We start from the raw sequence: 13,597 nt of genomic DNA, 5'->3' as shown, positions 1-13,597 counted from the left end.
TGCCAAAAGTATCTTAGTGAGTACCCTCAGTATGAGGATAGCAAATATACACAAGATATATGTACACAATACCAAAATTATGCAGTAATAGCAATAGAAAACAGTGCAAGCAATGTATAGTCACAATAGATTGCCATGGGAGCACATAGGTACAGGGGCAACACAAACCACATACTCCAAAAGTGGAATGCGAACCACGAATAGACCCCAAAGCTATGTGAGCTTGTAGAGGGTCGCTGGGACTGTAAGAAAACAGTGAGGGTTAGAAAAATAGCCACCCCAAGACCCTGAAAAGTGGGTGCAAAGTGCACCTAAGTCCTCCAGAGAGCACAGAAGTCGTGATAGGGGAATTCTGCAAGGAAGACCAACACCAGCAGTGCAACAACCATGGATTTCCAGACGAGAGGACCTGTGGAACAAGGGGACCAAGTCCAAGTGTCACGATCAAGTCGGGAGTGGGCAGATGCCCAGGAAATGCCAGCTGTGGATGCAAAGAAGCTGCCACCGGATGGTAGAAGCTGTGGCTTCTGCAAGAACGAAGAGGACTAGGAACTTCCCCTTTGGAGGATGGATGTCCACGTCGTGAAGAAGCTTGCAGAGGTGTTCCCATGCAGAATGACCGCAAACAAGCCTTACTAGCAGCAAGGGTCGCGGTTAGGGTTTTTGGATGCTGCTGTGGCCTAGGAGGGACCAGGATGTCGCCAATTGCGTAAAGAGACAGAGGGGGCGCCCAGCAAGACAAGGAGCCCACTCAGAAGCAGGCAGCACCTGCAGAGGTGCCGGAACAGGCACTATGAAGAAGAGTGAACCAGAGCTCATCCGAAGTCACAAAGGAAGGTCCCACGACGCCGGAGGACAACTCAGGAGGTCGTGCACTGCAGGTTAGAGTGTCGGGGACCCAGGCTTGGCTGTGCACAAAGGAAATCCTGGAAGAGTGCACAGGAGCTGGAGCAGCTGCAAATCACGCGGTACCCAGCAATACAGTCTGGCGTGGGGAGGCAAGGACTTACCTCCACCAAACTTGGACTGAAGAGTCACTGGACTGTGGGAGTCACTTGGACAGAGTTGCTGAGTTCCAGGGACCACGCTCGTCGTGCTGAGAGGGGACCCAGAGGACCGGTGATGCAGTCTTTTGGTGCCTGCGGTTGCAGGGGGAAGATTCCGTCGACCCACGGGAGATTTCTTCGGAGCTTCCAGTGCAAAGAGGAGGCAGACTACCCCCACAGCATGCACCACCAGGAAAACAGTCGAGAAGGCGGCAGGATCAGCGATACAAGGTTGCAGTAGTCGTCTTTGCTACTTTGTTGCGGTTTTGCAGGCTTCCAGCGCAGTCAGCAGTCGGTTCCTTGGCAGAAGGTGAAGAGAGAGATGCAGAGGAACTCTGATGAGCTCTTGCATTCGTTATCTAAAGAATTCCCCAAAGCAGAGACCCTAAATAGCCAGAAAAGGAGGTTTGGCTACCTAGCAAGGAGAATAGGCTAGCAACACAGGTAAGAGCCTATCAGAAGGAGTCTCTGACGTCACCTGCTGGCCCTGGCCACTCAGAGCAGTCCAGTGTGCCAGCAGCACCTCTGTTTCCAAGATGGCAGAGGTCTGGAGCACACTGGAGGAGCTCTGGGCACCTCCCAGGGGAGGTGCAGGTCAGGGGAGTGGTCACTTCCCTTTCCTTTGTCCAGTTTCGCGCCAGAGCAGGGCTGGGGGATCCCTGAACCAGTGTAGACTGGCTTATGCAGAGAGGGGCACCATCTGTGCCCATCAAAGCATTTCCAGAGGCTGGGGGAGGCTACTCCTCCCAAGCCCTGACACCTTTTTCCAAAGGGAGAGGGTGTAACACCCTCTCTCTGAGGAAGTCCTTTGTTCTGCCTTCCTGGGCCAGGCCTGGCTGGACCCCAGGAGGGCAGAAACCTGACTGAGAGGTTGGCAGCAGCTGCAGTGAAACCCCGGGAAAGGTAGTTTGGCAGTACCCGGGTCTGTGCTAGAGACCCGGGGGATCATGGAATTGTCTCACCAACGCCAGGATGGCATTGGGGGGGCAATTCCATGATCTTAGACATGTTACATGGCCATGTTCGGAGTTACCATTGTGAAGCTATACATAGGTAGTGACCTATGTATAGTGCACGCGTGTAATGGTGTCCCCGCACTCACAAAGTCCGGGGAATTTGCCCTGAACAATGTGGGGGCACCTTGGATAGTGCCAGGGTGCCCACACACTAAGTAACTTAGCACCCAACCTTTACCAGGTAAAGGTTAGACATATAGGTGACTTATAAGTTACGTAAGTGCAGTGGTAAATGGCTGTGAAATAACGTGGACGTTATTTCACTCAGGCTGCAGTGGCAGGCCTGTGTAAGAATTGTCAGCGCTCCCTATGGGTGGCAAAAGAAATGCTGCAGCCCATAGGGATCTCCTGGAACCCCAATACCCTTGGGTACCTCAGTACCATATACTAGGGAATTATAAGGGTGTTCCAGTATGCCAATGTAAGTTGGTAAAATTGGTCACTAGCCTGTTAGTGACAATTTGGAAAGAAATGAGAGAGCATAACCACTGAGGTTCTGGTTAGCAGAGCCTCAGTGAGACAGTTAGTCATCACACAGGTAACACATACAGGGCACACTTATGAGCACTGGGGCCCTGGCTGGCAGGGTCCTAGTGACACACACAACTAAAACAACATATATACAGTGAAATATGGGGGTAACATGCCAGGCAAGATGGTACTTTCCTACACAACCCCCCCCCCCAAAAACGAAGGACAATAAGACTAGCCATGACCTGATGAGTCTTCATTGTCTAAGTGGAAATATCTGGAGAGTCCATCTGCATTAGAGTGTGTACTCCCAGGTCTATGTTCCACTGTATAGTCCATTCCCTGTAGAGATATGGACCACCTCAACAATTTAGGATTTTCACCTTTCATTTGTTTTAGCCAAAGTAGAGGTTTGTGGTTTGTCTGAACAATGAAGTAAGTGCCATACAGGTATGGCCTCAACTACTTCAGTGCCCAGACCACAGCAAAGGCCTCCCTCTCTATGGCAGACCAAATCTTTTCTTTAGGGGTCAACCTCCTGCTGATAAAAGCAACAGGTCGATCCTGGCCCTCAGAATTAAGTTGTGATAAGACTGCCCCTACCCCTAATTCAGATGCATCAGTTTAGACAATGAATTTCTTGGAGTAACAGGGGCTTTTCAGGACAGGTGCAGAGCACATGGCCTGCTTCAGCTCCTCAAAAGCTTTCTGACAGCTAGCTGTCCATAATACCTTTTTAGGCATTTTCTTAGATGTGAGGTCATTAAGAGGGGCTGCTATGGAGCCATAGTTCTTTATGAACCTCCTGTAATACCCAGTGAGGCCTAAGAAGGCTCTCACCTGGGTCTGAGTTGTAGGGGGAACCCACTCTATAATAGTTTAGATTTTCCCCTGAAGTGGTGCAATCTGTTCTCCACCTACCAGGTGTCCCAGATAAACTACTTTCCCCTGCCCTATCTGGCACTTTGAAGCCTTGGATAGTGAGGCCTGCCTTTTGCAGGGCCTCTAAAACTTTCCACAGGTGGACCAGGTGGACCAGGTGATCATCCCAGGTGGAGCTAAAGACAGCTATATCATCTAGATATGCTGCACTAAAAGCCTCCAACCCTTGCAGGACTGTATTCACCAACCTCTGAAAAGTGCCAGGTGCATTTTTCAAACCAAAAGGCATTACTGTGAATTGGTAGTGTCCTCCAATGGTTGAAAATGCAGTTTTTGCTTTAGCATCCTCTGATAATTTGATCTGCCAATACCCTGCAGTCAAATCAAAGGTACTTAGATACTTGGCAGATGCCAGTGTATCTATTAGCTCATCTGCCCTGGGTATAGGGTGAGCATCAGTTTTAGTTACCTGGTTGAGACCTCTGTAATTTACACAAAATCTCATTTCCTTCTTTCCATCTTTAGAATGAGGTTTTGGTACAAGTACCACAGGAGAGGCCCTTGGACTTTCAGAGTGCTCAACCAATCCCAGTTCACACATTTTCTGAACCTCTTGTTTTATGCAGTCTCTGACATGGTCAGGCTGCCTATAGATCTTATTTTTGACAGGCAAGCTGTCTCCAGTATCTATAGTGTGCTCACACCAAGAAGTGGTGCCTGGCACAGTAGAAAAGAGTTCAGAAAACTGACCCAGGAGATTTATGCAGTGGTCTTTCTGCTCAGCAGTAAGACAATCTGCCAGAACTACACCTTCCACTAGAGCATCTTGTTCTGTGGAAGAGAAGAGATCAGGGAGAGGGTAACTCTCTTCTTCCTGTCCTTCATCTGTTGCCATGAGCAGGGTGAGATCAGCCCTATCATAGTAGGGTTTTAGGCGATTGACATGGAGCACCCTAAGGGGACTCCTGGCAGTGCCCAAGTCAACCAGGTAGGTGACTTCTCCCTTTTTCTCAACAATAATGTGGGGTCCACTCCATTTGTCTTGGAGTGCTCTTGGGGCCACAGGCTCCAAATCCCACACTTTCTGCCATGGTTGGTACTGAATCAGAACAGCCTTCTGGTCATGCCATTGCTTTTGGAGCTCTTGGCTGGCCTGAAGGTTTTTAATGGCCTTTTTCATATACTCAGCCATTCTGGATCTTAGGCCAAGTACATAGTCCACTATGTCTTGCTTAGGAGCTTTTAAAGGTTGTTCCCAACCCTCCTTTACAAGTGTTAGAGGACCTCTTACAGGGTGCCCAAATAGGAGTTCAAAGGGGCTGAAGCCCACTCCTTTTTGGGGTACCTCCCTGTAAGCAAAAAGGAGACAAGGTAACAGGACATCCCATCTCCTCCGGAGTTTTTCAGGGAGTCCCATTATCATTCCTTTGAGAGTTTTATTAAACCTCTCAACCAGTCCATTTGTTTGTGGATGATAGGGTGTGGTGAACTTGTATGTCACACCACATTCCTTCCACATGGCCTTTAAGTAAGCAGACATGAAGTTGCTACCCCTCTTTGATACCACCTCTTTTGGGAAGCCCACCCTGGAAAAGATTCCCAGGAGGGCTTTTGCCACTGCAGGAGCTGTAGTGGTCCTTAGAGGAATTGCTTCAGGATATCTGGTGGCATGGTCCACTACCACCAAAATCAACCTATTGCCTGAAGCAGTAGGAGGGTCAAGGGGGCCAACTATGTCAACCCCTACCCTTTCAAAGGGTACCCCAACCACAGGTAGTGGAATAAGGGGAGCCTTTGGAGTGCCATCTGTTTTGCCACTGGCTTGACAGGTTTCACAGGACTTACAAAATTCCTTTGTGTCCTCTGACATTCTAGGCCAATGAAACAAGGGAACAAGCCTGTCCCAAGTTTTCATTTGTCCCAAATGTCCAGGCAAGGGAATGTCGTGGGCTAGAATTAGGAGGAACTCTCTGTATTGCTGAGGAATCACCAATCTCCTGGCTGCTCCAGGTTTTGGATCCCTTGCTTCAGTATACAAGAGGTTGTCCTCCCAGTAAACTCTGTGAGAGTCACTGACATCCCCATTTTGCTGTTTGACAGCTTGCTGTCTTAGACCCTCTAGTGTGGGACAGGTCTGCTGTGTCACACTCAGCTCCTCCCTGGCAGGCCCCCCTCCACCCAAAAGCTCAGCAGTGTCTGCTTCCAACTCCTCTGGTGTAGGTTCTGCACAGGGTGGAAATTCTTCTTCCTCAGAAGTTGAATCCACTGTAGAGGGAGGGATAGTAGGTAGTGTTTTACCTTTACTAACCCTAGCTTTAGGGAGCACTTGGTCCATTCTTCCAGGATCCAAGTCACCCTGTCCTTTTTGCTTTTTGGCCTGAGCCCTTGTTAAAGCAAAAATATGCCCAGGAATGCCCAGCATTGCTGCATGAGCCTCCAACTCCACTTCTGCCCAAGCTGATGTCTCTAAATCGTTCCCTAGTAGACAGTCTACAGGTAAATCTGAGGCAACCACAACTTTCTTTGGACCAGTAACCCCCCAACCCCCCAGTTGAGATTCACAACAGCCATGGGGTGGCTAAGAGTGTTGTTATGAGCATCAGTCACTTGGTACTGGTGACCAAGTAGGTGTTGTTCAGTGTGGACCAGTTTCTCTATTACCATGGTAACAGTGGCACCTGTGTCCCTATAGGCCTGAACCTCAACACCATTTATTAGGGGAAGTTGCTTGTACTTATCCATATTAAGGGGACAAGCAACCAAGGTGGCCAAATCAATTGCACCTTCAGAGACTAGCACAGCCTCTGTGGTCTCCCTAACAAGACCAACCCCAACTAAATTACCAAAAGTGAGCCCAGCTACTCCCTTGGTTTGGCTATTAGTAGGTTTGCTCACACCACCACTGCTATTACTAGGGGCACTAGGTGTAGCAGCAGGGGTTGTAGTGGTGGGAGGCTTGGTGCTTTTCTTTGGACAACTGGCAACAGTTGTCCAATGGCCTTTTACTTTACATAAATAGCACCATGGTTTTTTTACTTGATTAGAAGAGGATTTGGACCCACCACCCCCACCAGAGTGTTTTTGTGGGCCTGATGAAGACTCATTTTTAGATTTGTCCCCACCCTTGTCTGAAGACTTACCATCCTTCTTCTTGCCATCCTTGTCACCCCCTGTATGAACTTTTCTGTTCACTCTTGTTCTGACACATTTGTCTGCCTTCTTTCCCAATTCTTGGGGAGAGGTCAGATCAGAGTCTACCAGGTACTGGTGCAACAAATCAGACACACAATTATTAAGTATATGCTCTCTCAGGATGAAGTTATACAGGCTTTCATAGTCAGAAACTTTACTGCCATGTAACCACCCCTCCAAGGCCTTCACTGAATGGTCAACAAAGTCTACCCAGTCTTGTGAAGACTCCTTTTTGGTTTCTCTGAACTTGATCCTGTACTGTTCAGTGGTTAAGCCATAACCATCTAGGAGTGCATTCTTAAGAACTGTAAAATTATTGGCATCACTTTCCTTCACAGTAAGGAGCCTATCCCTACCCTTTCCACTGAAAGATAGCCATATGATAGCAGCCCACTGCCTTTGAGGGACCCCCTGTACAACACAGGCCCTCCCAAGTGCAGCAAACCACTTGTTAATGTCATCCCCCTCCTTATAAGGGGGAACTATCTTGTGCAGATTCCTAGAATCATGCTCTTTCACAGGATTACTATCTGTAAACCTGCTGCTGCCACCATGGGGTCCTAACCCCAACCTCTGTCTTTCTTTTTCTAAGTCTAATGATTCCCTGTCTAGAGCCAGCTGTTGCTGTTTAAGCTTCAGCCTGGACTCTTCCACTCTCAATCTATTGAGTTTCCTTTCTAAAACTCTGTCATCAAGGTGTGTGGGTTGTGCATGCCTTGACACAGAAGAATGGTGTGAATGAACAGAGGGAGACCTGTCCCTAACAGATGGCACTCTAACAACCTGGCCTAAAGGAGTAATCTCCCTACTGTGATGAGAACTCACATAAGTACCAGCCATGCTAGGTGGCCTGCTAAGGGGCAGGTTGGGAAGAGTACTATCTAACACTTTTACTGGGGCTACCCCAGAATCAGAGTGTGAACCATCTGCTAATTTCTCACCTGATGTGCCACCTAAGGACTTATCATTTTCAATGAGCATATTAACCAACAGTCCTCTAGAAGGATTCTTCCCTACCCCTAAACCTCTATCAATGCAGAGACTCCTTGCTTCTTTCCAGCTAAGGTGGTCATAAGCTGTGCTGGCCAGAGCAAGAGCTTGGCCTGCACCAGACATGATAGAAAAGAGTTTAAGGGACAGAAAAAGAAAGAAAAAGTTTCAGAACTTTTTAAGGAAACAGAAAAAAAAAATATCAACTTTTAAGAAACTTTTTGAAAGTTTAGATGTACTTTTCAGCACTTAGCAATAGAGTAAGAGAAGAAAAGCAAAACGTTTTGGTTAGGTGTATATACACTGAACTTGTTTTGTATATTTTTCTCTTATGAAAAGTACAATATGACAAAGTGGTAAGTAGTTGCAAGTACTTATCCCACCGCTGCACGACCAATGTAGGAGGCTGGCCTGGTTTGTAGTGGGTACCAAGGGGTACTTACACTCTGCACCAGGTCCAGGTATCCCTTATTAGTGTAGAAGAGGTGTCTAGCAGCTTATGCTGATAGAAAAGGGTAGCTTAGCAGAGCAGCTTAGGCTGAACTAGGAGACATGCAAAGCTCCCACTATACCACTGGTGTCATATGCACAATATCATAAGAAAACACAATACACAGATATACTAAAAATAAAGGTACTTTATTTTTATGACAATATGCCAAAAGTATCTCAGTGAGTACCCTCAGTATGAGGATGCCAAATATACACAAGATATATGTACACAATACCAAAATATGCAGTAATAGCAAAAGGAAGTAATGCAAGCAATGTAAAGTTACAGTAGATTGCAATGGGAGCACATAGGTACAGGGGCAACACAAACCATATACTCTAGAAGTGGAATGCGAACCACGAATGGACCCCAAACCTATGTGAGCTTGTAGAGGGTCGCTAGGACTGTAAGAAAACAGTGAGGGTTAGAAAAATAGCCCACCCCAAGACCCTGAAAAGTGGGTGCAAAGTGCACCTAAGTTCCCCAGAGAGCACAGAAGTTGTGATAGGGGAATTCTGCAAGGAAGAGCAACACCAGCAGTGCAACAGCGATGGATTTCCAGACGAGAGGACCTGTGGAACAAGGGGACCAAGTCCAAGAGTCACGATCAAGTCGGGAGTGGGCAGATGCCCAGGAAATGCCAGCTGTGGATGCAAAGAAGCTGCCACCGGATGGTAGAAGCTGTGGATTCTGCAAGAACGAAGAGGACTAGGAACTTCCCCTTTAGAGGATGGATTTCCACGTCGTGAAGAAGCTTGCAGAGGTGTTCCCACGCAGAAAGACCGCAAACAAGCCTTGCTAGTTTCAAGGGTCGCGGTTAGGGTTTTTGGATGCTGCTGTGGCCCAGGAGGGACCAGGATGTCGCCAATTGCGTGAGGAGACAGAGGGGGCGCCCAGCAAGACAAGGAGCCCACTCAGAAGCAGGAAGCACCCGCAAAAGTGCCGGAACAGGCACTACGAAGAAGAGTGAACCGGAGCTCACCCGAAGTCACAAAGGAAGGTCCCACGACGCCGGAGGACAACTCAGGAGGTCGTGCACTGCAGGTTAGAGTGTCGGGGACCCAGTCTTGGCTGTGCACAAAGGAAATCCTGGAGGAGTGCACAGGATCTGGAGCAGCTGCAAATCACGCGATACCCAGCAATGCAGTCTGGCGTGGGGAGGCAAGGACTTACCTCCACCAAACTTGGACTGAAGAGTCACTGGACTGTGGGAGTCACTTGGACAGAGTTGCTGAGTTCCAGGGACCACGCTCGTCATGCTGAGAGGGGACCCAGAGGACCGGTGATGCAGTCTTTTGGTGCCTGCGGTTGCAGGGGGAAGATTCCGTCGACCCACGGGAGATTTCTTCGGAGCTTCTAGTGCAGAGAGGAGGCAGACTACCCCCACAGCATGCACCACCAGGAAAACAGCCGAGAAGGCGGCAGGATCAGCGATACAAGGTTGCAGTAGTCGTCTTTGCTACTTTGTTGCGGTTTTGCAGGCTTCCAGCGTGGGGATCATGGGATTGTCTCACCAACGCCAGGATGGCATTGGGGGGGCAATTCCATGATCTTAGACATGTTACATGGCCATGTTCGGAGTTACCATTGTGAAGCTATACATAGGTAGTGACCTATGTATAGTGCACACGTGTAATGGTGTCCCAGCACTCACAAAGTCCGGGGAATTCGCCCTGAACGATGTGGGGACACCTTGGCTAGTGCCAGGGTGCCCACACACTAAGTAACTTAGCACCCAACCTTTACCAGGTAAAGGTTAGACATATAGGTGACTTATAAGTTAATTAAGTGCAGTGGTAAATGGCTGTGAAATAACGTGGACGTTATTTCACTCAGGCTGCAGTGGCAGGCCTGTGTAAGAATTGTCAGAGCTCCCTATGGGTGGCAAAAGAAATGCTGCAGCCCATAGGGATCTCCTGGAACCCCAATACCCTGGGTACCTCAGTACCATATACTAGGGAATTATAAGGGTGTTCCAGTATGCCAATGTAAGTTGGTAAAATTGGTCACTAGCCTGTTAGTGACAATTTGGAAAGAAATGAGAGAGCATAACCACTGAGGTTCTGATTAGCAAAGCCTGAGTGAGACAGTTAGTCATAACACAGGTAACACATACAGGGCACACTTATGAGCACTGGGGCCCTGGCTGGCAGGGTCCCAGTGACACATACAACTAAAACAACATATATACAGTGAAATATGGGGGTAACATGCCAGGCAAGATGGTACTTTCCTACACAGATCTCTGCAGGCAGATCACTGTGGTTACATCTGAGCCGCTGCTAAAGACTGCCAGATCTCCGCAGGCAGATCACTGTGGTTACATCTGAGCCGCTGCGGCGCCGCTGAAGACTGGCAGCTTTGCTGAGCAGGCGCCGTGTTTAATAAATCGGCTCAGTAAAGTTTTATTTTTGCAAAAACAAACTACAAATTTTGTTGTAGAAAAACAAAAAGGAAAAGTACGTCTTCTACCATTCCGGGGGGGATAATTTATTTGGTTTGCTGTGTGAGACAGCTAGGCGCTTCCTGGTTAGCCCAGTTAGGTAAACTGGGCTCTAAGAACCACTTCTATCTCTGGTATAGTGACCGAGGGCCCAGCAGCAGATGGGCGTAGAAAGGGTTTCTGCTGATGGAGCCCAGGGAAGCTCTGCTGTTGGAAACAAGGCACTTCTCCTGACCCTAAACAGAGTGGGTGAGCTGCGGGTTAGGCGGACAAGACAACCGCTGCTTTCTGGTGGATCCCTGCGCGTGCCAAACTCTGGTGGGGCCCACACTCAGTCATTCCTGGCCGCGTTCTCTGTGGCTCCTCAAGAATGTCATGAATAATCCCTGCTTCCCTACTCCTTAGACTAGGGGCTCAAGTGTGCGACCTGTAATCCCAGGGCTGTGACAGATGCACCATGTGCTCTTCTGCAGCCTCCTCTCTGGAGCTAACTTGTCCAAAGTGGGATTCAAAGGCTGTGACCCACACACCCTGTGCTCCTCGACAGTCACTTCAGTAGCACTGGCACTCTCAGTTTGTGACTAGTGATCCCTGGACGGCACCTGCCATACCTTGTGCTCTGCTGCACATGGGGCTCACGGTATGAGATCTGTGATCCCGGGACAGACACAGACACAAGTTGTACTCCTGGCCCTCTCTCTGTATAAATCCCACAGAACTGTCCGAGATCCCAAAACATATTATACGTTCACTGGCTCTCTTTCACTACAGAGCCCACGGTGCCGCAGATCCCTGAACACGCATAGACATACTATGTACACTTATGCAGCATCTTCTGTGGGGATCAAGGTGTAGGACATGTGACCACAGGGCTGTGACAGACATACCGTCCCTTGTTCTTTTCTGAAGCCCCTTCTATGGGCTTCACACCTTGTTCTCTTGTGCAGAATTCTCTATGGAGACCTTTCAGTGGAATGAGTGATCTCTGAATTCCTCCAGACCAACTCTGTGCTCCTGGGCAGAATTCTCCATGAAGCCTTTAGTACGCAATAACTTCTGCCTGAATTGATACAGACTCCTCGTACATCTGCAGCCCCTTCTTGGGGGCTCAATGTGATCCAAGGGCTGTGACATACCATTCTGCCCTTGGATAGGCCTGGGCGGAACTCTGCAAAGTGATTAAAAAACTCAGCCGTGCTCCATGGAGTTGCGCAAGCAGCGGAGTGCATTAGGTCCTGCCATTGGTGCTGATTTATAGCGCCGGGTGTTTGTCCCGCGCTGAAAAATCAGCACGAACGGCACCACGTGCAGCGCATGAGGCTGCTGCTTCTTTTCTGCCGCTCAAGTAGATTTTTAACTTGAGAAGCAGCTTCTTCAACGTGAACGGAAGGTTTCTCATTGCGTGAGGTAGCGACCATCCGCGACCGCCCAAGTTGAGAAATCTCACTGGGAGGTGGTCTGGAGTAAGATTTTCCTCGCTCACCAACTTAACGTTAGCGAGTGCAAACGAGGAAAAAAACTCCACTCCGCACCACTACATGGAGTTTTTTGGAACTCCGCGCTCTAGGCGGAGCGGGAAAAACTCTGCAAATTCCGCGAGCGGAGCGGAGTTCACCGCCCACCCCTACCCTTGGACAGCTTTCTCAATGTAGTCTTAAGTACGCAATCAGTGCTTGGTGACCATTAAGGATAAAACAAAAAGCGCTGGATTTCCAGATCTAAGTGGCCTTGGGTGGGCCGGGGCACTTCCTTGGGTGGGACGGGCCCACCTGGCTTAACCTCTAGAACTGGGCCTGCTTCCCTATATTTCTCAAGGAGTGAGTTCACTTGTGATCCCATCACACCCACACACATACCTTGTACTCTTCTGCAGCCTTCCCTATAATTCTCAAGGAGTGACTCCCCTTGTGATCCCATCACACCTACACACATACCTTGTACTCTCGGGCAGCCTTCCCTATAATTCACAGGGAGTGACTTCACTTGTGACCCCATCACACCTACACACATACCTTGTACTCTTGGGCAGCCTTCCCTATAATTCTCAGGGAGTGACTTCACTTGTGATCCCATCACACCCACACACATACCATGTACTCCTCTGCAGTCTTCCCTATAATTGTCAAGGAGTGGCTTCACTTGTGATCCCATCACACCTACACACATACCTTGTACTCCTCTGCAGCCTCCTCGATGGGACTCACTGAGTGGGATTTATGGTCCTTGGACTCCCGGCAGACCACACATATCATCCTCTGATCCTCTTCACAGAACAGCCGGAGTTTCTCCTCGTGTTTCTCGCACAGATTCCCCTCCGGGGGCTTCACGGGGGGCAGGTGAAGCTGTTTTACCATTTCCACCATGTTTCCCAGTTGCCTGATGGGTCGGAGGCTTCTCCCAGGAGATATCTCTCTGCACTGCGGACAGGGGGAGTTTCCATCTCTCCCCTCCCAGCTCTGAGTGATGCAGGAGCGGCAGAAGACGTGTCCACAGTCCGTGGACACCGGGTCCGTGAAATATTCCAAACAGATGGAACAAGTGGCCTCATCTCTGAGACCCGTGAGCTGAGCTGCGGCCATGATCGCGGAAATGCAGGGAGGGAGGGAAGTTTCGTTTCTCTGTTTGTAAAGTGGGCGGGTCTGTGTGTGTAAAGTGGGAGTATCTGTCTGTATGAAGTGGGGGCGTCTGTGTGTATGAAGTTGGGGTGTCTGTGTGTCTCTATAAAGTGGGAGTGTCTGTGTCCCCTCCTCTTTGTGTACTGGGACTTCCTGGTTCACTGTTTGTGTAAAGTGGGGGTGTCTGTGTGTACAAAGTGGGGTGCATGTATGTATAAAGTGGGTGTCTCTGTGTGTGTAAAGTGGGGGTGTCTGTGTGTATAAAGTGGGGTTGTCTGTGTGTAAATTGGGGGTGTCGGTGTCCCCGCTCCTCCTCTCGTGTGTACTGGGACTTCCTAGTTCAAACCCCCGTCGCTTTCCAATCGCGGCCACTGAAGAAGGTCTTTCTAATTGTATTTTTAGTGCGTGGATATAGCGCTTACTACCCCGGACGACACATCGCAGCGCTA

The 13,597-nt window shown here is 49.1% G+C and overlaps 1 protein-coding gene across 2 annotated transcripts in view; it reads right to left on the bottom strand.

Moving 5' to 3' along the window:
- Positions 1–13,166, bottom strand: part of LOC138283026 (E3 ubiquitin-protein ligase TRIM11-like) — a 173,828-nt gene extending 160,662 nt beyond the window's left edge. Inside the window, exon 1 of one of the 2 annotated variants that reach the window (XM_069221144.1) lies at positions 12,702–13,166. In XM_069221144.1, the coding sequence (XP_069077245.1) occupies positions 12,702–13,112 (411 nt within the window). In that variant the 5' untranslated portion in view covers positions 13,113–13,166. The remainder of the gene's footprint in view (positions 1–12,701) is intronic. The other variant, XM_069221145.1, reaches the window with a different exon arrangement.
- Positions 13,167–13,597: the final 431 nt, after the last annotated feature.

Source organism: Pleurodeles waltl, chromosome 2_2 (assembly GCF_031143425.1).
Source record: "Pleurodeles waltl isolate 20211129_DDA chromosome 2_2, aPleWal1.hap1.20221129, whole genome shotgun sequence".
Taxonomy (NCBI): Eukaryota; Metazoa; Chordata; class Amphibia; order Caudata; family Salamandridae; genus Pleurodeles; species Pleurodeles waltl.
Note: the sequence above shows the minus strand (reverse complement) of the source record. Positions and strands in the feature narration are given on the sequence as shown.